Here is a 25,381-nt window from a genome sequence, read left to right as displayed (position 1 = left end):
CTGATGTTTTGTACTTCTGTAGGTGGTTGCAGCTTTTTGTTTATTTATAAGTGTGTTGCACAACAATATTCAAGTTGATTACTTTCTACATTTGCAAAATAGTACATTAGTGCATAAACATGCTAGATGCAAATCCTGCACTGTCCCCCTCTAGTGGTCAGTCATGAGAACTGATTCCATAATGCAGCCTTCGTCATTGAGGTATCTGTTCAGTGGTCGAAGAGTGATGATAATGTCATCTCATTGTACCCAGTTTTTGAAAATGCCCATTATTGCGGTCATAGAATGAACCTTTCGCTGATTGTTTACAGTTTAACGGAAGTTGCTCCCAAATTCGCGCAAAGCGTCTTGGGGCGTCGGAAAAAGCTGGACAGAACATTTTTGTAAACGCAGTTACAAGATTCTTATAGAGCAATCAACGGTCTGACGGTCAGTCCCAAACCTCATGCTATATGGACATCATAAATTCAGGGTTCCATAGTTGGAGCTATTTATAATTACAAATTGGAGATCTTGTATCTTGACAAAACATGTCATGGACAAAAATGAACGTTTGCAAAGCTCTACATGTACATTATACTTATACACAAAGCAGAATCATAGCAGCAAGAAAATACATAATTTCATTATGTGCAAAATTGTTCTATAGCCTAGTTATGTTATAAATATCTGTTGATATTTCACCAATCAGAGACAAACAAGTATGTTCTGATCGATTTGTGCAGCTAAAATATTAAAGGTACACTGTGTAACGTTTTTCTTTAAAAGGATAACTTTTTTCTTTAGGATAAATATTCATCCGCACAGTCTTGCAGAGCCGAAGCACAACCAAAACAATGTTCTTCTGCAAAATGCATGCAGTTTTTTTTTTATCACTAAAGGGCCAAAAGTTACCTTTAAATAAAACAAACTCCTAATCCATCTTTTACATATTTCATTGACGTCTTAATGCCCACTGAGTTTAAAACAGCCGCAGCTATTCTCATATTTACATATTTATATGCAGGAACAGGAGCATTTGCTATCGCTGAGCTTTATGGACAACACTTCCAGTCTATTCTTTCATCATCCGGCTGACCCTCAGCAGAACCAGAAGGGCATCCATAGAAGTGAACGCATTGCTGCACCCGCAGCCATTCCAGCCAGGAGTCCCAAAGCAATCTGCTCTCCGAAATTTTCATCTGAGTTTCTGTGCACCCAGACATGCTGAGTTCCTGCAAGAAGCACATCAGGTTTAGGGGTACGTCTGTTGTTACAACTGCGTTTATTTGGAACTTTACTTGTCATTTAAAACAGGCATTCAAAGTTTCACATTTAAGACAAAGAAAAAATGGTAACACTTTTACAATAAGGTTCCACCTGTTAACATCATTTAATTACATTAGTTCAAATAACATAAAAAAAAATACCTCTAAAGCATTATTAATCTCATTAAGCCTACTGTTGATTTCCGTATTTTCTACATTATTAAATTATCAGCTGTATTTTTTAGGTTGATAAAGTATTACAATATTCCGTTACTCCCTAAAAAAGTAATTCATTGTGTTTCTTTGTTGGTTGTTTTTGGCAAATGTAAAGGCCCTTTCAGACCAAAAGTGAAATGAATAAGCCTCAGGCTGAAAAAAAAAAAGCTAATTCACTTCTCTACAACTCAAACAAACATTTCAGCCGTGCCGTCATCCTGGATTACAGAAGAATAGGATGCGGGAGAAGCAAGTTCAACATTCATATTTAAGCAATAAAAAAAATAGGTTGAACTGGATCATTGAAGGTCAGCAGCAAAGACATCGGTTAATAAAGTGAGAATAAATGCATAAAGTATATTTGTGTTATTTAACATATTTAACAATTTCTGTCAACATGGGGACAGGAGAGCTGTCAGTCTACATTTATTTTTATTTATTTACTTATTTGGAAAACTAACTCAGATATTTTGTTGTAAATGCATTACTTTAGGCTAGTTACTTGAAAAGTAATCTGATTACGTAACTCGCGTTACTCACATTTTAACACTGCTAACTAAAGCTAGCAAATGATAATAGGGCCTACATATTGTAATGGATATATTGCTTCTTGTAAGTTAAAATTAGCTTATGCATGCGTTAAGTAATGTTAACTAATGGAACCTTTTTGTAAAGTGTTGTCAAAATATCTAAAATTAATAAGAAATATTTAATATTCTGCACAAATTCTAAAGTATATTTTTCAATTCTATTTTTCAGTTATATTATCAGCTGATAATAAAAAAATATATTAAAATATTGTGATAAAATAATAAAATATTTTAACTATAGTGGTCTCAGACTTTTGGAGACAAATGTCCAAAAATTACACTTTCTGTCCTTTGAATTTTATATAATCTTTCAGCACTTTGAGCGATTAAGTATTTGTTGAGTGCTTTATTAATAAAGGAAATTATTGAATAAACAATATATTATATCAATGTATTATATTAATGTAAAAAAAAAAAAAAGGTGGTAAAAAAGGCAATAACGCTATCTATATGTGGTTTCTGCCGAATTAGGTGACGTGTTCGTAAAATTACCTCCACAACCTGCACCTGGCATGATGTAAACTGCATTATGACTGTCAATCGGAACGGTCTGGTAAGTATCGTCATAGGGATTGTATGTGAAAACCTGTGAGAGTGAAAAGAAATGTGAACTGAATATATATTAAAGCAAAAAAACGAAAATCATCGCATGTAAATAAAATAACACTCACTGGATTTCTTTTCGCCTCCATGAGTGTGAGTTTCCAGGCCCTGAAAAGTGACCGAATGGAAATAAATTAGAGGGCAAAACGGGTGGGGCTTCGTTTGTTGAGGCAGGGGGTTACATAAAAGTGTCAAAGGTCAAGACTTACAGTGCCTCATCTTCACTGTTGGCACATAGGATCAGCATAGCACCATCCCTCAGATAAACAACCAGCAGATTCTCTCTGGGGTGACTCTCAGGTGGACATACACCTGCTCACAAGGACACAAAGACACTGCTGTAAGAGCATTAAAGTATTTTCATAACATGCACTTATGAGAAGTTTCTTCATACCTGCACACTCCAGACCAGACTTCACATTCACACAGGTGCTCTTTAGATTCGCTTTGGTCTCATAGTCTCTTCTGGATTCAGATGTGTAAAAAACAAAGCTCCCATCTATCCACAGGTCACACCAGTTCAGCTTCCAGCGTTTGAGGATTGAAGCTGTGAATGTTTTTAACAAAATAATCATTTTAAAAAATGCAATATTATGAGTATCTGTCCCCATTTCCATAGTCAAAATCAAATCAAAGATTCAATTCGCTGTAATGAACTGAATTGGCTAACTTACTAGCTAGCTGCCTTTTGATTCAGTTTAGATTCAGTCATTGATTTATTTATTTGAACCAATTTTTTAGTAGTTACACCAGTAGGTGGCAAACAGTGAGCGTTTACGTTGTGTATTGAGGAAGCCATTGAATCATTCGATCAACAGATTTGTTCAAAATTATTGTTCAAAAAGCTGTTCACATTCAAAACACCATTACAGTTCGAATACAGATTTATTAGGTATACCTGATTCCTCAAAGCAACTCTTTTGTATTTGATACAATATATGAACATAATAAACATGCATAACAAGATACGCTTTATCACAAAGGCTTCAGTTAGCATTAGCAACTCAAACTTCTCAAAGATGTTACTAGACTATGTGCTAACAAAGAATAGACCTATCTTTATTTTTTAATAGAGAATACAAAGGTCACTTTATTACCAGTCATACTTTTTTATATTGCATGTTTTATTTTAAGAATCAAGAAAATTAGCTAGCAATCTTGAGGGGGGATAATATTTCATTCGGAAGTTGTTATTTTAAATGTATTTATGTAAGTTTTATGTTTTAAATGTATTACATTTATTTTTATGTATCATTTGGGGTTTCTAGGTGAGAACAAACCTAGAGTCTATAACTAACAGCTAATACTGTTCTGTAACACTGACAAGAGGATTATTACTGCAAACAGTGTCAGGCTCTGAGTTTCATAACAGTTTTCATAACCATCGAGCAGTCGTTTTATTTAATTATATTTATATATTTGTGCTCTTAATCACTAATTGCGATTAATCACATGTAAAATAAAGTTTGTTTATATAATACGTGTGTGTGTCTGTGTGTGTGTGTGTGTGTGTGTGTGTGTGTGTGTGTGTGTCTGCGCGTGTGTTTGTATAGGCTATACATGCAGTATACACACATATCTCTCTGTAGTGTATATATTTATGTTCAATTTGAATCGATTTGACAGCACACACACAGACATATACAATATATATATATATATATATATATATATATATATATATACAAATATTGCGATATTGCCCATCAGCAGAAATGTACAGTCAAAAGAGCACCCAACAGAGCTGACAAATTTGTGTTGCTGTTCAGTACTTATACACATCCAATTTAGATAATTTAACTTTAATTTATATGAATTTAAATGTCGGAAACCCCTATGGTCAAAAGCAACTGCACTTTGTTTTCTATTTTTGAAGACAAAATATTCACACTAGGGTTGATTTTTCCCACAATTATTTAAAAAATATTAAAAAGATAAACTACTTTAATTTCTTAGAGGTGCACTGAGCAGATTACTTATATAACTTATTACTTATATAAAGAATACCTAAATGAACAATCTTCCACTTACACTGTCTCCAGAGCCAGCCAGATTTGAGCAGAGCCATTGATCAGTCAACTGCCCCCAGAGCAATAGCAGTATTCCTAATGTTGTGGTGCTTGTTTGACGTGACGGCAGAGTTTGTGCTTTTGTCTGTGAGCGATGACAGTGACTGTAAGACGTCTCAGCAGTCAGAGGGGGTTGTACTGCTGGAATAGTTTGATGACTCTCTATCTAATCCCTTAAACAGTAATCTCAGATTACAGATTACAGTGAGTTAGTACTGGTTGTCTATGGAATATTCTCTCCCTTTCCTGTGTTATCTCTTCTTCATGTTTTTATGTATTAAATCTTTGTAGTTATTCTGTTAGCAAGGTTCACATACAATTTTAATTCCTGTTCACATTTAATGCAGGCTATGCATACTCAAGCACACTAATTTTAATCTTACTTTTGAACTAACAGACTAACCTAAAACCTAAAATGCACCTTATTATATTTTCAGATTTGATTTAATTTTGATTTCATGTCATCCTTACAGGCACAGCAAATCATGTTCACTCACATACCTTAATCTCGACTTTAGCTAAATTGAGAAAACATTGAGTAATCGAAGTAGTCATATCAAGCCAATTGTCTGTTTTTAAACCATCTACAACTGACCTATAAATAAATTCATCAATGAAGCTGTGAAATAGGCTACTTAGTCATCATTGCATGAGGGTGTCATTTTTTATAAATCAGGAATTACCCTTAATCTCTTGTAAACACTCCCAGCCATGCTAATTTTACAGGCTTTTACAGTCAGACTCCTTAAACGTGTTAGCATTTTACACACTGCTTGAACAGCTAACACATTTTATTTAGCAGCAGTGTACTTTTAGAAATGTAGGCCTATTTATAAAAAAATGATGCACGCTCATTTAATTTTAAAACAAATCACTTAAATAGTTACAAATAATATTTACTAGAGTTATTTTGTTAATTAATAGTATTTTTATTATTATTATTTAACTTAAAAGCACTATTATTTTATTTAGGATATCGAATTTGAGTTTGACATACACCCACCACTAGATGGCCTCATCTCACCAACAACAAATGAAGCATGGCCTCTCACACCCCTGTGATTACCATAATGATGAAAAAAGACAATAGAGAAAATATTTATCATCCTCACTGCAATTATATGTAGAATGAGAACGGCACAGAAAGAGTCTGAGCCTGTGTAAACCTGTCTACATCTGGAATAATCTATAGCCTACATATTTATAAACACAAACACAGCCTCATATTCTGACGGAAACAAAGCCTATCACATATCGACACACATTCATAAACACACAACAGCAGACACACAGATTATAGGCTAAACATATTTGCCGTTTTTCATGAACGCCTTCAGAACATGTTTAATTATTTTGTTCGGTCACTGGAGGCCGCTGTTCTTCTTCCTTCTGCTCCACTGATTGAAGTTCTCACAAGAGTTTACTTCATTTCTCAGCGGTGTTTTTATGTGAGCGGTTCAACGGAGGGGTCTAGAAGAATTTCACTGCTCTTTTCTCTCTCTTTCTCCCATATAAATATAATATTCGGTACTGCATTGCTCCGTCCCGCAGATGTGTTTGGTTTTCGAGGGTGAATTTCCAACAGTTTTGTCCTGTATCCAGATCCAGACATGCAACCTCCTCCAAGAAAGGTGAGTCGAACTGTTCTTTAATTTATAAGATTTTTTGTTGTCATGTCCAAAATGATAGATAGATAGATAGATAGATAGATAGATAGATAGATAGATAGATAGATAGATAGATAGATAGATAGATAGATAGAAAGACAGACAGACAGACAGACAGACAGACAGACAGACAGACAGACAGACAGACAGACAGACATAGATGGATAGGCAGAAAGATAATAAATAGATAGATAGATAGATAGATAGATAGATAGATAGATAGATAGAAAGATAATAAATAGAGATAGAGAGAGAGAGATAATAGATAGAGATGATAGATAGAAACAGATATATATACAGACAGACAGACAGACAGACAGACAGACAGACAGACAGATGATAGATAGATAGATAGATAGATAGATAGATAGATAGATAGATAGATAGATAGATAGATAGATAGATAGATGCCAGGCGCATATTGGTGTGATCTGTGTCAGAGTTGCTTCTCCAGAAGTTGTCATTGTGTGTGTTGCAGGTAAAAGTCACACAAGAGGTGAAACACACTCACACTGAGCAGCTGAACAGACTCCAGCTCAAACACCAGACAGACTTGGACTTCCTGGAGGATCTGAGGTCATTCACCTTTGATATTGCTATGTAAATGTCTATCAATATATTTTCTGTCTATTTGTTGGTATGTTAGTGACTGTGTGTGTGTGTGTGTGTGTGTCATCCTCAGGATTTACAGCCAGAAGAAAGCACTAATAGAGAAAGATTACTCACAGGTGAGTTGTGGCCACCATGTTCAATTACCTGAGTTCATAATTTACATTGCATTTGGTTTTGATAATGTATGGCGATTTGAGTTCTGAGATAAAAAAAAACAAAAAAAACATGTTATAAAATCTCATTCAGCTAAGATTTTTTTGGTCAGAATAAAACTAAATTGTCTGCCTCTGATGTTAACTAGCACTAATGTTTTATGTGTTTGAATTTGTTTTTGTAGAGAAGCACATTTCGTGACTCAGTGGAAAAAACTGTGGTTGTTAACGATTTGCAGGTGGTCGTGTTTTTACCAGTTGCGTTCTGGTTCGAAACTGCTTTTCTTGTCTCTTTCTGTTACATTGCTGAGAAGATCTACATGACATCAGTTATGGGACACTGCATTATGATCTCTGATTTCTACTGATCTCGACGTTATCTCACTTTATGGGCCCTATCATACACCCGGCGCAATGCAGCGCCAGGCGAGTGTTTTTTGCTAGTTTCAGCCTGACGCAGTTATCATTTTCACATCATGCACCACGTTGTTTAAATAGCAAATCCATTTGCGCCCATCTGTGCGCCCTTGGACATGCTGGTCTGAAAAACAGATGTGTTCAGGCGCATTGTTGGCACATTGATATTTTGAGGCTACTGAAATAGACTGAAAAAATAAACAATATTTTATGTATTAGTAATGTGCGCCTATAGGCGGGTCCACAACGCGCGTACACTCTGCTTATTAAACACACAGGGATGTGCAGCAGCACACAAACATACCAAATATTACAAATAAAAGGATTACAAGGTAAAAGATTATTATCGTGAACATAAAGATATGGTGGAATCCGTGTTGTCCCGTAGATGGTCTGCTTGTGCGCTTTAACCTTGCGCACGAGCAGATCCGTTTGCGCTCTGGAGACGCGTTCACGCCGTTCAGTCTTTACACTTGCAAATTCCGTCATGTAAATAGCAAATCTGCCATGGCGTGACCGCAACTGCCATTTAAAGGGAATGGGAGATAAGACTCTGATTGGTTTATTGCACGTTTCACCCAAAACACACCCATCACTCATTAAGAGAATAGGGGAAACACTTTTAGACCATGCGCCGTCGTTAAACTAGCAAAAGTGGATTTGGATTCGGACACTCCCTAAGTACACTTGCACCATGCACTTTAGACCATGTGCTTAGATCGTTAAAATAGGGCCCTATGAGTATGATGTCATATATTTGGGACGTACGTTATTTTTTCCTTTTATTCCCTTAAACCATATAATTGAAGTTAAAAAAAGTTTTGACTTCCTATATACAAATTATACAACTTACACTACAATTCTCAAGTTTGGGGTCAGTAATATTTTAATAGTTGAATTCACCAAGGAAGTATTAAATTGATTGAAAGTGACAATAAATACATTTATAATCAATGTTAAAAAATATTACTATTTCAAATATAAAGTTTTTCATTTTAACTTTCTATTTATCATAGAATCCTGAAAAAAAAATGTCTCACTGTTTCCACAATAAATATTAAGCAGCACAACTGTTTTCAACATTGATAATTACAATAAATGTTTCTTAAGCACCAAATCATCATATTAAAATGATTGATGAAGGATGACACTGAAGACTGGAGTAATGATGCTGAAAATATATGCAAATACATAACAGTTATTTTAAATTGTAATACTATTTCACAGTTTTTACCTAATTTGTATCAAATAAATGCAGTCTTAGTCAGCATAAGGGAGTTCTTTCAAAAACATAAAAAAATATTACCGACCCTAAACGTTTAAACTGTTGTGTATAGTGCATAAACAGATTTACACACAATGTGTTTACAGCCTGACATGTTGATCATCTTCATCATGATACTATAAGATCTGTGTGATCATTTGGTGAATGGGAGCCCAGCTGTCTGAATGACGCTCTGTGTTGTGTGTGTGTGTGTGTGTGTGCGCGTGCGTGCGTGTGCGTGTGTGTGTGTGTGTGTGTGTGCGTGAGAGATTCTTTACTGTTGGTTCTGAAGCTTGTGCACCTGCAGGGCTGCTGCGAGCTGATTGGCTCATGAACACAGGAATCTCTCTCTTCCTCAGGGTCTCTTCCTGAGTGGACTCATGAGAGCTGGCAGCTCATAGGATTAGGTTGACAGTGCCAGCTTGTGGTCTGAGGGCCAGGAAGCGAATCCTCTGTGTTTTGAGGGGATGCTGGTCACTCCCTGGCCTTCGTTGAACTTGTTATGGTTCAGTCATTTCAGTTTGTTGAAGTTTAGCTATATTCTGTTGAAATTATCATCAGTGGTGTTGAAGTAATGAAAGGACCCTTGGTAGACAAATACTAAACTTTTTTTTAAACTGCTGTTTATTTTTTGTGCTGATATTTTGCCATGTTTTGTGACTTTTGGAGATCAGTCCAATACAGTGACATTTGCTTGACTTGAGGATGGAAAGTGAGTGGTAATTTCTTCTGTTTCACAAGCAGACAGTTATTCACTCACTTGTAAACCTACACATGGGCACAGTTTGTACCGCTGTCTGGCATTTAAGTATCAAGCAGACATGCAGAAATACCGATGTGGGTTTCGCTTTTACGGATTATCCTCCATGTTTTCCACATTTCCACTGATCTGGAGTGACAGGATGAATTAATGTTTCTCCTTTAAAGCGTCTGTTTTATTTTGTGGTGACTCTTGAAGTTGAGTTTTTAAAATACCATTTAGAGTTTCTGAATCTAAACTTTCATAAACATTTAATACAATTATGTTAAAGGATAGATTTCTTGTTTGTTTAAAAGTCACTTAAAGGGATAGTTCACCCAAAAATGAAAATTTTGTCATCATGTAATGATTTTGTCATTACATGCAGGTTTGAAACAACTTGAGGGTGAGTAAATGATGACAAAATTAAAAAAAATCGGTGAACTACCCCTTTAATATTCAGTAATCTTATCAACTTGACTGCACTGACACTACACTGACAACAAAACTGGAGCTAAATTGAGCTGGACAATGTCAGTTGTCTTCTGTAGATTTGCTTTATATTTATAGTAGTTATACAACCTGTCACTCACATGACATCACAGTCAGCTATAGAAAACCATAACCATCCAATCAATTCCCGATGGACAAAATCAAGTCCCGCCCTACATCTTTTCTTGTTCGAGAAGCCGTTTCACTCGGATATACGTCACAATAGGAAAGAAAAGACTATCGCAACTTCTATTTCATGCCGACTTTAACCTTGTTTCATAATTTGATGACTAAAAACTAAAAACTGAATCAACACTGAACTGACTTGATCTGAATAATTATACTATTATCTTCTGTAGAGCGCTTTTTAGTTGAATTGAGTTCGCGTCATGACTAATGAACTTTGTAACATTGACACTGTCATTGAACTAAATTGAATCAACACTGAACTAACCTGTGATTTAAAAAATTACACTGTTGTCTTTTTTAGAGGTGCTTTACTGCTGAAATTGTATTTGTTCATAATTGAAGAACTTTGCAACATTACGGTAATACTGTTATTTTCTTGTCCATTACTGTGAAGCTGCCTCGAAAGAATCACTATTGCATAAAGCGCCATATAAATACATGTTACTTGACTTTGTAGGCTCTGCAAAAGCTTGCCTCGCAGTACTTGAAGCGAGAGTGGAATGGAGCCCCGTCAGAGGAGCTGACAGACTCCAGGTAAAAGGAGAGATCTTTTCAATCAGATCGATATTCAACTGCATTGTCCGTTTGTCTTCATCGTTAAACAGATGTCTGTGAATATGCGTACAGAAATGTTTGGGCCGTATGGAGGTCTTACTTGGAGGGCGTGACGAAAGTGAGCCAGTCTCGTATCAACGGATGTGAGAACTACAGGAGCCAGATCTCGGATCCAGTGAAGACGTTCAGAGCGCAGAAGGACCTGCAGCTGAAGAGGGTAAACACATGAACAGATACACTGCACTAAAGCGGCAGAGTGGCCGTTTTTGCAAGTGTTTATTCATCTGTCCTCTCAGTGCTGCGAACATCTGGCGAGAGCTCAGGCCGATCTGCAGGTCACCATCAGAGACCTGGAGAAGAGCAGGAAGGCCTACCAGGAGGCGGAACAAACAGCGCAGACCGTGAGAGAGAAAGCTGATATGGAGGCCAAGTACGTTCGCTGACCTGTCACATGTGAAGGAATAGACATCAGCTGTCTACAGAACCGGGCATAGGGTTATCATGTTTTTCAGTTTTAAATGAAGATTCATCATTTTTTGCTGTTTTTCCTCACCCTCGCTTCTTTTCCTCTGGTATTTCCCCCTCTTCCCGTTGGCTCATGCAACACAAGGTCAAAGCTCAGCCTGTTTCAGTCACGCTCCAGTTTGAAGAGGGCGAGTGTGAAGGTAATCTAGGGATTAGCACAGTATATCAGTCCCATACTGGTTAGTGGTGGTCTATGGTGGATATTTAATAGTGCATGCTCTTTTGTCCTATTTTTACATTTGGATTACGTTTGCCATCATCTAACACTCAATTAAAGTTATGTTGTAAAATTTCCTAATAAATCATGGTGACTGAGAGTCAAGTGTACACATGAACATTTCCTGTTGATTTCAGCTGAAAGCAAAGAAGAACGAATGGAAGTGCAAAGCCACGCAAGCAAGGAATGATTACTTGCTCACACTGTCAGCCACTAACGCTCATCAGGACCGCTATTATGAGACCGATCTGATCAGCTGCATCACGGTGAGGATGGATGTTGCTCAGGTTTTGGCCTATTTATTTTTTATTTAGCATAAGCTTTTGTGTTTTTCAATTTTATATATATATATATATATATATATATATATATATATATATATGGATGGGTGGATTTCAGAAGTGGCGTATATATATATATATATCACAACCTAAAATTCAGCTGAAAGTAAAACTATTGTTCCTTGTTTTTGACTCCAGGTTCTAGATGGCAGTTTCTGCGATCACGTACAGAGTTTTCTCATTTCACTGTGTCAGACGGAGCTTGAGACGTCTCAAAGCATTCAGGACACTTTCCAGTGCCTGCTGGAGACGTCCAGTGGGGTGAGTTAACACACACACACACACACACACACACACACACACACACACACACACACACACACACATTTGAGTATATACTGGTACTGAAAAGCACACATGAACCACAGTGGCTGAATGTAGAGCAGGTAATATGATCTGCCACTGGAGGGTTATTGGATCAAATCCCAGCTCAACCATTTACAGCTGACCTTAAAGAGAAAAATGTACCTGCTTTATAGAGTTTGCCGTGGTTAAGGAATGAGATCTTTATGTTATATTAGAATGGAATGGCTTTTTTTAAAGATGCATTGATGTTTCAAGTTGGCTGTAACTGGGTAGAACATTAAACATGTTGAGATTAGAAATACAGAATGATTGTTAATTATTATAAATGTGTAATTTGAAGAAAATCAGCTAATTTTCAACAGCGTGACTGCCTTCGGTATGTGTCATTAGGTCTTTTGTGGTCTTGTGTTGTTGTAATTCGATGATTCTCACAGTGTTTCCATTCAGTTTTGAGAGTCAGGTTTAATGTCTCTAGCTAGCATCAGGTTACAGCAACACACACACACACACACACACACACACACACACACACACACACACACACACACACACACATGAATTACCTGTCTGTTGTTCTCCTCTGTTTACTGTGCAATTCTTGTTATTGTGACATTTTGACTTTTGTCTACATTGGTTTACATTAGTTTAATTGTCCCTGTGTGTGTGTTTGGCCCCTCTGTAGGTGACACAGGATATCCACCAACAGATTTTCATTCAGGACAACCCAGTGTTTCAGAAAGCCGCCCCCTTCCAGTACCAGCCCTGTGAAAATGATTCGGTAAGTTTTTCAATGTTTATCTAACACTCACTTACGGTTAATAATCAAAAACACCAATAATGTAATAACACTGTTAAATGTTATTCAAAATAAATATATTAATTTGTAATACTGTACATTAAAAAGAGGAAAAGTGCTTTCATGAAGGCCGAATGTGTTCCTCCATGACTGCGCAGCTGTTTTTCAGATGTGCAACAGCGCCCCCTGCCGCCCGCACGTCATCTCGCCCCTCACCACCCCAGCATAGTGGTCCGTTTGTTCGCTAACCCTCTTTTTGTTTGCAAGTCTAACAAGCATTAGTCTGTTCCTAAAGAAAACATTAGAGATGCAGCCCTGAGCGCTGGTGGGGCGGAAAGATCAGGGAAAACTGGGCGTCAGTGCAGGCAGGAAGCAGCATGGTCTGTGAAAAGAGGGCATTGAGAAGTGAACCTGCCCTACCACTTGCACCCCTAACAAACACCTCCCATTCCCCCGTTCCTAAAATGAAAAATAAAAAATAAGTACAAATGCATTTATTTTATTTGCATAAAAAAAGATGGGAGTTATTAGAAATTGTTTTATCCTGTTCAGTGGATTTAAAATATGAGCATTTGCATGCTGTAGTGTAGATCCACATATGCATTTTGTCAAGAAGCTGTCGTGATATTTCGTTTCCGGTGAACAGGAGCTGCTCTGTAAAGCAGCGTCTGGAAGGATCATTCTTCAAGAGCTTACATCACTTGAACATTTAGTCTGTCAATGTTTACAGACAGTCTCTTTAAGCAAAGATTTGTTCATCTGATTTTGGAGATTTATGTTGTTCCAAGTTATGCTGTGACTTTAGTGTACGCATGTGCACTGAGAAGTTATCAAGGTTTTATGTGCAGAAAACACTCTTTTTCTCTCTTTCTCTCTTCAGGTCAGGGAACTGTTGAAGGAGAGTGGCACGGCTGAAGAACACAGTCTGAATAAGGAAGCACGGAAATGGGCCACACGTGTGGCCAGAGAACACAAGAACATCATTCTCACGCAGCGGGTGAGGGGTCACTGAAACAATATGATTGTGATATTAAAAATAGATATATTTATTCTATATTTATTTCTTTAATTTATGTATATATTTGTTTCTTTTTCATATATATATTTTAGGGTTGCACTAAATATTGTCCGATATTAAAATAAATATAAAACATTAATATATTTTATGAAAATAAATTAATAAAGTAAATGATTCGTTCATCTAATCTAAAATATTTTGTCTAAATGGCCAATATTAAAACAAATACAAATGAATAAATATTGTTTTGTTAAAATGAAATACATGAATTAATAAATAAATAATCATGTTTTCATGTTTCATATTTTCATATATTCACATTTCAGTAATCATATTTTATCTAAATGGCCAATATTAAAAAACATATACAATGATACAAGATTATTTTATTAAAATGAATACATTAATACAATTAATTATGCTATTATCTAATCTAAAATCTGTCTAAATTTTGTCAGAATAAAAATAAAACCATAAATAAATGTAATAAAATATAAAGTAAATAAAAATAACATAAAATCTATTTAGTCTAAATAAGTAAAAAATAACAACAATGTGCAATAAACTATTGCAGAATAATAATATAAAATGGTTTTGTCTAAATAAAGAAAAAAACTAAAACAATAAAACTAAATTGAATTTTTAATAATAATTACATTTTGTTTCAATAAATGTAAAATAAATAAATGTAAACAATATCAAGTGAATTTAGGCATTACAATATTGCAACAATGTACAGTAAGATTTTTTTTTAGACTCTGTCGGAGTATGAAGAGTCCCACCAACAGGACCAGAATAACAACGAGCTGGAACTGAAAATGGACGAGGCAAGAGAATGCATTCGGAAATCAGAGGTGAACAGTTTTTTGTGTGTGTTTGTACAGTATAAAACTCCAGATCATAAGTTGTCAGTCACCTCTGGGAGAAACGTAGTTTAAAATGTAAATATTGGCTCAATGGCGTCACACTCCCTCTGCTGGTCACTACTCGTTATTTTGGTTATTAAAAGAAGCTGCACATTTGGTCAATGGTATGAAACGGTACCATTTATCGTATCAAGAGTTGTTGGAATAGCTGTGCATAAACAATATGTAAAAGAACAGTAAGTGTGTAGATAATGAGTCCACTCTTCCTGTAGACGGTGAAACAGAAGGCAGAGGTGCGTCTGAACCTCCTCAGAGACGTGGGTGTAGCTGTAGACGTCTGGATGAAGAGTGCCATGAACCAAGTGTTGGAGGAACTGGAGAACGAGAGATGGGCGGCCCTCAATGCCCACGATGCTTCATTCTCTGTAAGTCTCAATCGCTCACAGTCAAAGGCAGATTCACCCTATAACCTATTATTATCATGTTTTACAACAAATGTCTTCAGCACTCTGTAGATTTGGACAGAGAGGATGACGAGGACACGGAGACGTTGGACGACAGCAGTTCCAGTCCCTCCAGCACTCACAGGAACTACCCACTCACCTGCTCTGTGCTGTACTCCTATCAGGTACATACCTCGTCTGGTCTAGCCCGACATTCACCAGGATTTCAGGGTTCTATTCATGCTTTTGTGATGTCATTTCCTGTGCTTTACTTCCACAGGCATCCCAGCCTGATGAGCTCACCATCCAGGAACAGGAAACACTGGAGCTTATTGATGATGGAGACATGGAGGACTGGGTCAAGGTACACGCACACCCACTCAACTACATCATTTAATACATATGATCTTATGCCCTTGCCTTGCCTCGCCCTTCTCTAAAATATAAATGCATGTATTTTTTATTTAATAATTATATATTTTCATATATACAGACTCATTTATACTGTGTGACGAAAAATATGATTTATTTAATTATTAAAAAAATTATTTAAACATTATACAATCTTTCTATAAGATTTCTTTTTTTAATTAATCCATTCAGTAAAGACGCATTAAATGACTCAAAAGGGACAGTAAAGACACTTATAATGTTGCAAAATATTTAATAAACTTTTAATAAACATTCAAGCTCCACTTTTTTTTTAACATTGATGATAATAATAATAAATGTTTCTTGAGCAGCAAATCAGAATATTATAATGATTTCTGAAGGATCATGTGACACTGAAGACTGGAGTAATGATGCTGAAAATACAGCTTTGCCATCACAGGAATAAATAACATTTAAAAATGCATTAAAATAGAAATTAAAATCAATATTTCAAACAATATTTCAGTTTTTACAGTATTTTGTGAGACACTCCTTTCAAAAACATTACAAAATCGTATTAATTCTAAACATCTGTATAGTATTGTGTAATATATATGTATATATATGTATAATTAGTGTTTATAAAAGTTTGATCAATTTTGAGAATTTGCTAAATAAAATGTTTAATAAAACTATTTTAAATGGTTTACTTATTTTTAAAATTATGTTTAGATGTACATTTGTACTTTATATAAATATATTTACAAACTATGTACATATTTGGATTTTATTTCCGTATTTTAAACTAAATTTATAATCTTTTTATGTCTCAAATTTTCCACAGGCATCTCTTAGTTTGAAAACCCCTGAACTAGATGCCACTTCAACAAATATTTTGGCATTTATTGGACAAGTTTCCTTGTTGTTTTTTAGGCAAGGAACCAAACAGGGCAGGTGGGATACGTGCCGGAGAAATACCTGCAGCTTCCGACCTCCAACTCTCTACTGAGCATGATCCAGTCTCTCTCCAGCATTGACGACCAATCACACACCTCCAGCACTTCTGCAGAACAAGACCCAGAAATCGAGACACTCACCCAGAGCAGCCCGAACAGTCCCGCCAGCGGTGAGACCACCCTCTATAGCATTATATCTGGTATAATACACCTATAGTGTGTTATAGATACACTATAGATCCCAGAACCCCCCAATTTTAACAAACATTTTCTGTCCTCTTCCTCTTTTGCACAGCCATAAATCTAGCCAGGGCTCTGTATGCCTACGAGGCTCAGACAGAGGACGAGTTGTCCTTCCCCGAGGGAGCTGTTATTTGCATTCTCAGCAAACACAACCAGGAAGATGATGGGTTCTGGGAGGGCGAGTTCAACGGCGCAGTGGGCGTCTTTCCCGCAGTATTAGTGGAGGATCTATGCGGACCGGAGGGTGCACAAACACACAAGAGCATGAACGTGCAGGTTTATACAAATACTACTGGGAAACACAGGCCTCATTGAAAAAGTTTCTGTTCATGTTTAAAGTAAGCCCATGTTGTAATAGCTGTTTCTTACCACCAGGTGTCTCTGTCAGTTCTGGATCAAGCGGCTAGTCCACCGGCTGCGTCTTCATCCTGTAGCAGTCCAGAGCGTCCAGAGGCAATCTCACTTCCATCTTTAACCGGCACACTTCCTTTAAATGGCTTTCAAACCCCAGAACCCCCCAAAATCTCGAGCCACAGTAAGACACAGAGCACCGCGGCAGACCCTAAAGCTTTATAGTAAACCTCACACATGACTGTCCATCTTAACAATGTTGAAAAACCCCACATTATTTGCTTTTATTAAGTTAGCTAGTGACATATAAGAATTATATATATTTCTTTTTTTAATAGAAAAAAATATATATATATATAACTGAATTAACTTTTTGTAAGTAGGCCTATCAGTGTTATTTTAGTATTATTTATATAATATTATTGTATATTTTTTATATTATTAATATATTTTTTCATTTTTTTTGTGGCATTTATGTGCTTTTGTATTTTTTTATTCATTTTTTTTGTGTGTAAAATTGTATTACTCAAACTTTTATTTATTTCAGTTAGCTGCCAAGGTCACTTTTTAATTTTCTACTGAATTTTTATATAAATATTCTAATATTTACTAATATTTTATTTCTGTTTCATTTCAAGTAACAAGAACATTTTAATATTACAAATTATGAACAAATTATTTCTAAAAAGTTTTAGTTAACAGTAGCAAAACTGGGGCCCAGGATTATTATTATTATTATACTAAAACCATTAAAAAAAAACATTTTCATTTAATTTCTTGAATAAACATTAACTGACATAAAATAAAATATAAAAACTTAAACTTACCTTGTTTCAGTTAGTTGCTAAAGCAACTTTTCTCATTTTTATTTAGTTTAACTTTATAAAGAGTTTGATAGAGTTTAACTTCTTTAAGTAACTAAAACTGAAATAAAAATAAATAATAACCATAGATATATTTAAAAACCTAAATCTAATAAAAATGACAAAACCAAAATTAAATAGGAAAAATACAACTATTTTTAATATATAAAATAGGAAATATAAAAATAAAAACTATAACAGTATCTCAGTGATACTAGACAACACTGCTGATTGTTCTGTTATTAGATGAATGCCCATGGGAAATGTCCGAATCCCAGTCATCTGTGTGGTCTCCTCCACAGGCCACGCCCACACCCCATCACCCAGATCCCCAGGAGAGGGCGGGTCAGGCACCCTGAGACCTGTGAGATCCGCACTCCACTAGCTACATGCCAGTGATGGGCGCTTATGTGAGAAATCTGATGGGTGTTTTTGTTTTCTGCAGGTGCGAGCTGCTCCTCCTCCACCCAAACAGCAGGCGCAGGGTCAGGTGCAGAAGAGAGAAGAGGTGGAGATCACACTGGTGTGAGCATTTTACAAGATTGACGTGACCATGCTTGAATGCACCGTGTGAATTCGATCCTGTGCAGGGTGGACATTCAGGAACTTTTTAATGAAGATATGGATTGACAAGCTGACCATTATTTAATATGGTCCCACGCTTTCTTAAAACATTTTTTTTAGGGCAATTTCAAACACACGAGGCTTTACTAGAGCTACAAAGAAACTTTAAAGGGAAAAGTGGCAATTTCACTGTTGACTTGTGAGAATTTATGTGTATGATTCCGTCTGTAAACATATAGGGCTAAACATTTTTAGGGGCATATTACAATTTTAGCTTAAACTGTCAGTATTTTACTTGTCTGGTCTGTCAGCCATTATTTGAATGAATATTGAGATATTTGTAGCTATTGTAAATTCCAGGAGGCGAAACTCAACCTGAGCACTTTAGATGTAGTTTGTAATGCATTGGAGTATTTTGTTTTATTTTTGTTGTCTTTTTCTTTCTTTATAAGAGACATGTGGAGATGCTGTGAGACTTATGCATTTTCGTTTTGGTGCATTCAAGTTAAAAGAGATGGTTCACCCAAAAATGTAACTTTTGCCGTCATTTATTCACTATCAGCTTCTTCCAAACCTGTTTGACTATTTCTTCTGTGGAATTCAAAAGGGGAAACATAATCACGTATTCATTCATAGCCTATAATTGCGTGGAAAAGCGTCGCCGACATTTTCTAAACATTTTGTAACGTGTAAATGGTAAATGATGACAGACTTTTTTTTTTCTGCGGTTAAAAAATCTGGCCTTTACAAATATTATTTATAGTTTTGTCTTTTTGACCTCATGTCTTGTCAGAATGTCGTTCGTGATGACTGTTCAAAGGCTGCTACGGTAAGATAAAAAGCGTTGGAAAATTGTAATTATTCGGTTTCTGTAACACCGTTCACTAAGAAACACCTTGGCTTGTACAGTATGTGCCGGCCCGCAAATGAAGCGGGAGAATGTGATGGTAGGCTACGTGCATTCTCAGCGGTTTTCAATTCTTGCCTTAAGTCTTAAACTCACTAAAACCACCTGACAACATTAAGAAAGTAATTTGTTTTCCCCCCGGCATAGACGTGCTGTACAGGTGTGCACGGCTCAAACTTGTTTTTGAAGGGGAATTTTGCAGTTGGCCTACTTGAATTCATTTTACATGTATATTAAAAGTCCCCAGCAAACACAGAACGTTCCCCTAACGTTAGTATTTAGGGGGTAGTGTATTTTTGGTTTAATTTTTTGCAACCATAAAATAACGTTCCCAGAACGTTACAGAGTAGTTACTTTTAAATAACCTAAAAAATAACTAAATAGAACGTTCCCTAATGCTTATTTTAGGTTATTATTTTGCAGCCATAAAAGAACGTTCCCAGAAGGGTAGTTATTTTGAAATAATCTAATGTTCCCTAAGAATGTTCCCTAATGGTTATTTTTAGATTATTTTGCAACCATAAAATAACGTTCCCAGAATGTTGCATGATGCTAAAATTGAATACAGTACTGTACTATAGTTTTTACTATAGTATTGTTCTATTTCTGTTTGATGTATTATTATTATTATATATATATATTTTAATAATTTATGTTAACCAATTTCTTATTTAGTGATGTATAGTAGGAGTATAGTATAGTAAAATTAAAAAGGCAGCTAAAGACCCATTTATATTGTGTAAAAAGTTAATATTTATTCATGTAGTTTAATCTTATTTTTATATTTTGTTTTTCTGTAAACTTTTTTCATGGACCCCCTGGTGGTCTCTGGTCCCTGTCTTAGATTATGACCTGCTGCCATACACATCAAAAGGTTCACGTTTGACTCAATTTACTTTCATTCTGTTGGGTATTATCACATGCGTTAAGAAACAAATACCGTACTATATTGTTCATGTTTGTTTGATTTTTATAATCAAATCTAATTTCATACAGTAAAAAAACAATCAGGATAAATGTGATTCCGTTACAGTAAAAATCACCCTAGCATACAGCATTTAATGCCAACATACAAATAAAAAACACTGTAAACCTTGTAAATAATTGTGCGTCCATAAACACAAAAATGTCACAATCAGTTTCGTCACTTCATACTTGTCTTTTTTTCTCTAGAGGTAACTAAGTTCACAGACGGTCTCCATCCACCAGAAATAAAACCGTTTCTCTGGCTTTATGAAAGGCCGCTCAGTCGTTCACTGACTTCCCAAAGCTTTTTGGCCACCGCATCGTCTTTGGCTTTGGGACTGACTTCCTCCACAGCGCAGCATGAGAAATAACGTCCACTGAAATGCTCAATTCCTTCCTGAACGGCACAATGAAGAGTTGTTTGGGCTCCGGTGTTTGGGTCCAGGAACAGCAGTCTAGCCACTGGCTCGATGAACACTTTCTGCCAGAGACTCACATGGCGGGAGAGCTCGGTCTTTACGACACCTACAAAAGGGATCATGCAATATTAAGCGTTTGTTTAACCCAGTCAGAGAAAAAAAAAGTATGCAGAAAACTTTTCATGCCTTTTGGCTGTTCATTCACACGCCAACGTCGTTTTGGGTGCACAATTTATTTTAAACGATACCGTTTTTGTCTCTGTGTAAACTACAAAAACACGAATTTCTGAAAACTGTGACGTCATGCGCATGTGTATTATGTGTTCAGTCTATAGACCTTATGTGCCAGAGAAACAAGGGCGCAGCCATCTTTAGAATATTGTCTTTGAACTTCCGTTTTGCGGTCACTCTGTGTAAATCAATGGGATCGCTGTCCAGGAATAACTAGCTTTTAAAGTGGATTTACTTAATGTAAAGTTAATGAAAGTTATCATGAGGATTGTAATGTTTGAAGCAGATGTCAAATGTCAGTAGACCGGGAAGATTTTAAAACGAGCCGTTCATTCATAATTACGCAAGATCGCTGTGAAAATACAGACCGGAAGCGCTGAAAAGGGGCGGGGCTACATAAGGTCTTATAGAGGTGTAGAGTTTCTTTACAAAGTGACATCGCCAACTACTGGCCTGGCAGCAGAATACAGCATTTTTTGTTTAGTTTTCGCAAAACTGACAAACTACTGAAATTGACAAACTAATAAAGGCCAACGTGTGATTTTAAATCACAATTTAAAATATGTGATTTTAAATTTGAGTGTCTCCAGTTGGTTGTAAACACACTTAAGACGCTTTTATAAATTACTGCTGTTCGACTCGACTCGTCTTGCTTTTCGCTCCGTTTTCCATTGCAGTTAGTACCTCCACAATAGTACCTGGTCTTCATAGCGACGCCGCAGGAAATAAAGTCTTATTTTGTGTTATTTTTGGACCAAAAAGTATTTTCGATGCTTCAAAAACTTCTAACTAACCCACTGATGTCACATGGACTACTGTGATGATGTTTTTATTACCTTTATGGACATGGACAGTATACTGTATATACATTTTCAATGGAGAGACAGAAAGCTCTCGGACTAAATCTAAAATATCTTAAACTGTGTTCCGAAGATGAACGGAGGTCTTACGGGCTTAGAACGACATGAGGGTGAGTCATTAATGACATTATTTTCATTTTTGGGTGAACTAACCCTTTAAATAGGGCTCTATTTGAGGGGACAGCCATTTGTAGTGGTGTCCGAAACCATAGTGAACATTATCGAGTGCACTCACTCAATCTCGCAATGCACTGCAATAACTAGTGTACAACTGATGTACGCTCAAAGGCTAGAGAATACCAATGATGCACTGTGAGGGTCGTGCCGAATGAATTCCCGCGTCTGACCAGAAGATGGCGCCTACAGCTGAATCATCCATCCATCCAATTTCCAAACCGCTGGTCCAATGTGGCCACAGCGTAATATTATACAGGTATAAATTCCTTTTTACTTGATTTATTAATTGTTTAATTAAGGTTTATTGATAGTTCAAGATAAACGATGTCCAGTAGCTTACTAATGTAAATAAATACACATTTATACAAAAATGTGATGATGTCCGACTCGTTTTATGAAGAAGAAAACCTTAAGTTTTAAAAAAGCATTAGACATAAGACCCACTATTCTGCTTCATAAGTAGCCTACCATGTTGACAATATGACATGGCGTGGTTTAATGTACCTAAACAATGATTACCAAATTTCTCTCTCATATTGCTCCTCATAACCACTGAAAACGGTCAAGTGGTGAGTACAAAATGACTCCCCACCGTCCCGACCGAAATCGACGCCTATGAATGTAGGGAATAGTGAATGAAGGCATGGAACTACAGGAAAGTGGGTAAATAATGGCAGAACATTCATTTTACTAAACTATACATATCAAGTATGATTTTTACCTGGATGAACACTGTAGCAGGTTACGTTTGTGCCCTTCATTCTCTTGGCCAGTTCATGAGTGAACAGGGCGTTGCAGAGTTTGCTGTTGCAGTAGGCCTGGAAGAACTGCCAGCTGTATCTCCCTGACCCCAGGTCTTTGGTGGCGATAAGAGAATCAAAATCAATCTTGCCCCAGCGATAGGCCATGGAGGATAGAGTGATGACCCGAGCAGCAGGACTCTCCTTCAGACGGTCCAGCAGAAGACATGTGAGCAGGAAATGTCCAAGATGGTTGACTCCAAACTCTATGCCAAAACCATCCTCAGTCAGACCATCTGCAACAAGACCTGAACAGAAAAAGCCTTAGATTGCAGTGCCATGTTTCCCCAAACATTCAGATAAGTGGTCAATCAAGATTTTCAAACTTTTCCTTTGGTTCCCCCAATCTATAACATTTTGAGATCAGTTTTGAGGGTTACCTGCATTATTGATGAGCACATCCAGTCTCGACTCAGATTTGAGGAAATTCTCAGCAAAAGCTTGCACAGATTTGAGGCTTCCAAGATCAAGCTTCATGTACAGTATATCAATGCTTCCTGTGTCCTGAACAACAAATATGGGTTAATAAACACTCAAAACTCTTGAATCAGTGGTCTTAAGTGATGGTCCTCACCTTCTTGATGTCATTTATAGCTGCCTCAGCTTTCTTCTGGTTTCTGCAGGCTAGAATTACTCTTGCTCCACGACCAGCCAGATCCAGTGCTGTGGCTTTACCGATACCTGTATTCCCACCTGAAACAAACCAAGCAGCTCTCATTACCGAAACAAAAACATTTTCCAGGTTCACAGCAAAAAGATAATAATAGTTTTTATTACAAATATCAAGATTATTTTGATTACCGTACAGTCTTTTTTTTATTTTTTTATTGTTTTAACTATACATAAACTCACATTTTTAAAAAGAAATCTTAAAATAAATTACATTTACACAAAAAAATCAGTCATTCTACTTCTCAAATAAACGTATAGCCTATTGATTAAAGAATGTTTAGATATTTGTACTGGAAAACAAGACAAAAATAGGCTAAGAAATAGTTTTTTAAAAAGTGAAAGCCACCGTAAAGACGACAAAAACGCATTTAACGCGGCCTTTTCCACAGGTTTACCACAATATGAGAACATTGATCACAAGCTCACCTGTAATAATGACCGTTTTCCCCGTCATATCAGCGGTTCCTTTACATTTGGACTTTTTAAACAACGTCTCCACCAAGTAGACATAAAGACCTGCGATGAGAGCAGCGACGATGATGAGATGAAACATGATTGTCATCTGCAAGATTCTCCAGCAGGCTGTTATGTAGATAGGCGACTTCACCCGGGCCAGAGCCTGATAAACCGGTCCGGGCTTTCTCTCCATCCCCCCGCCATGCCTTTCACCGGACCGGTTTGCGTGCAGTGCTCAAGCAAACAATAGCCTACAGTAAAATGCTAAAAGATTTGAATGCCAGGCTGTTTTATCAGTATATCTCATCATGGTTTGTTAACGACTGGATACGATCATTTTTAAACAACAGATCAGTGAAACTGCATTTACATTTATAAAGTTTCTTAGGTATTATATGAGCTGTTTTATTGTCTTTGTCTTATATTTTATTTTACAAACACATCTACATACAACATCTACATGACGTGACGCCTACATTTTCTGTCCGATTGCATTTTTTCAGGTAAAAATGGGTTTAAATGCATAAAAAGATATAGTATATTTGTAGTAGCCTACCTCTCCCATGTAGGCCTACTCTTTAACTTTTCAAAAACCTTTAGTTATTTGTCTTTTTTTTTTTTAAGTGTCAAAATATCATGTGGTGCGGACTGTCCTACAATAACTTCTTTTTTGGAAACGTCTTTGAAATTACTCTAAATTTAATCACATTTATTTTTAAATCACATTTATTTATTTATTTTTCTGCAGTATTTGGCATGATTTCCAAAAGGTTTTGTAATCCTGTAAAAAAATTCAAAGCATGTCTATTTATATTTCCATCAGAATATACAAACAAACTTTGTCCGATGATGTCCATTTTATGAAATATCATGTGGTGCGACCATCAAGGAACTACCATTTTGGGACTTTTATGTTGAAAACTATTCAAACACAGGAAGTTACATCATATATCAATTTACCAAGGACCCATAGAAGCAGCAAGCATGTTTATAATTATCTCAAATAAAAAATAAAAAAAACCTTGTAATGGTTTGTATATGTAGTTACCACATTTGGATGTCATATGGTATGACCTCAATTTTTTTTATATTAAAGTTATTTCTACAAATATATATTGTTATTATAAATTTCATAGTGACCTTTTGTGGGAAGCTAGTTTGTTTTGTTTAGGTGGCCAATTCTGTGCCTGTAAATTTTAACTGAATTTGAAAATATCATG

The 25,381-nt window shown here is 36.2% G+C and overlaps 3 protein-coding genes across 5 annotated transcripts; 1 reads left to right on the top strand and 2 right to left on the bottom strand.

Annotated features, from left to right (window-relative positions):
• Positions 1-294: 294 nt before the first annotated feature.
• plekhb1 (pleckstrin homology domain containing B1) lies at positions 295-4,851 on the bottom strand. Its single transcript, XM_079599823.1, has 6 exons — positions 4,688-4,851; positions 3,051-3,203; positions 2,866-2,968; positions 2,725-2,764; positions 2,546-2,639; positions 295-1,214 (listed from the first exon to the last, which is right to left on the bottom strand). The coding sequence occupies exons 1-6, from the start codon at positions 4,722-4,724 to the stop codon at positions 1,081-1,083; spliced, it is 561 nt and encodes a 186-aa protein (XP_079455949.1). The 5' UTR covers positions 4,725-4,851; the 3' UTR covers positions 295-1,080.
• Positions 4,852-5,745: 894 nt separating this feature from the next.
• Positions 5,746-19,416, top strand: LOC306991707 (F-BAR and double SH3 domains protein 2). Of its 3 annotated transcripts, XM_079599811.1 has the most exons (21): positions 5,746-6,173; positions 6,277-6,356; positions 6,871-6,968; positions 7,075-7,120; positions 10,715-10,791; positions 10,885-11,029; positions 11,109-11,242; positions 11,423-11,477; positions 11,692-11,820; positions 12,034-12,156; positions 12,884-12,979; positions 13,878-13,994; positions 14,771-14,869; positions 15,154-15,306; positions 15,387-15,509; positions 15,605-15,688; positions 16,630-16,822; positions 16,948-17,171; positions 17,271-17,430; positions 18,412-18,473; positions 18,555-19,206. In XM_079599811.1, the coding sequence occupies exons 2-21, from the start codon at positions 6,336-6,338 to the stop codon at positions 18,636-18,638; spliced, it is 2,223 nt and encodes a 740-aa protein (XP_079455937.1). In that variant the 5' UTR covers positions 5,746-6,173; positions 6,277-6,335; the 3' UTR covers positions 18,639-19,206. The 3 variants fall into 3 exon arrangements, with proteins under 3 accessions (XP_079455937.1, XP_079455936.1, XP_079455938.1); XM_079599810.1 differs by having other exon boundaries at positions 5,746-6,356; positions 18,555-19,416; XM_079599812.1 differs by having other exon boundaries at positions 6,153-6,356; positions 18,356-18,473; positions 18,555-18,694.
• A 901-nt stretch (positions 19,417-20,317) lies between these two features.
• dhrs13a.2 (dehydrogenase/reductase (SDR family) member 13a, tandem duplicate 2) lies at positions 20,318-24,756 on the bottom strand. Its single transcript, XM_079599813.1, has 5 exons — positions 24,132-24,756; positions 23,608-23,726; positions 23,414-23,537; positions 22,955-23,281; positions 20,318-21,071 (listed from the first exon to the last, which is right to left on the bottom strand). The coding sequence occupies exons 1-5, from the start codon at positions 24,352-24,354 to the stop codon at positions 20,812-20,814; spliced, it is 1,053 nt and encodes a 350-aa protein (XP_079455939.1). The 5' UTR covers positions 24,355-24,756; the 3' UTR covers positions 20,318-20,811.
• Between the last annotated feature and the right edge of the window lie 625 nt (positions 24,757-25,381).

This window comes from Phoxinus phoxinus (genome assembly GCF_949152265.1).
Source record: "Phoxinus phoxinus genome assembly, chromosome: 23".
Taxonomy (NCBI): Eukaryota; Metazoa; Chordata; class Actinopteri; order Cypriniformes; family Leuciscidae; genus Phoxinus; species Phoxinus phoxinus.
Note: the sequence above shows the minus strand (reverse complement) of the source record. Positions and strands in the feature narration are given on the sequence as shown.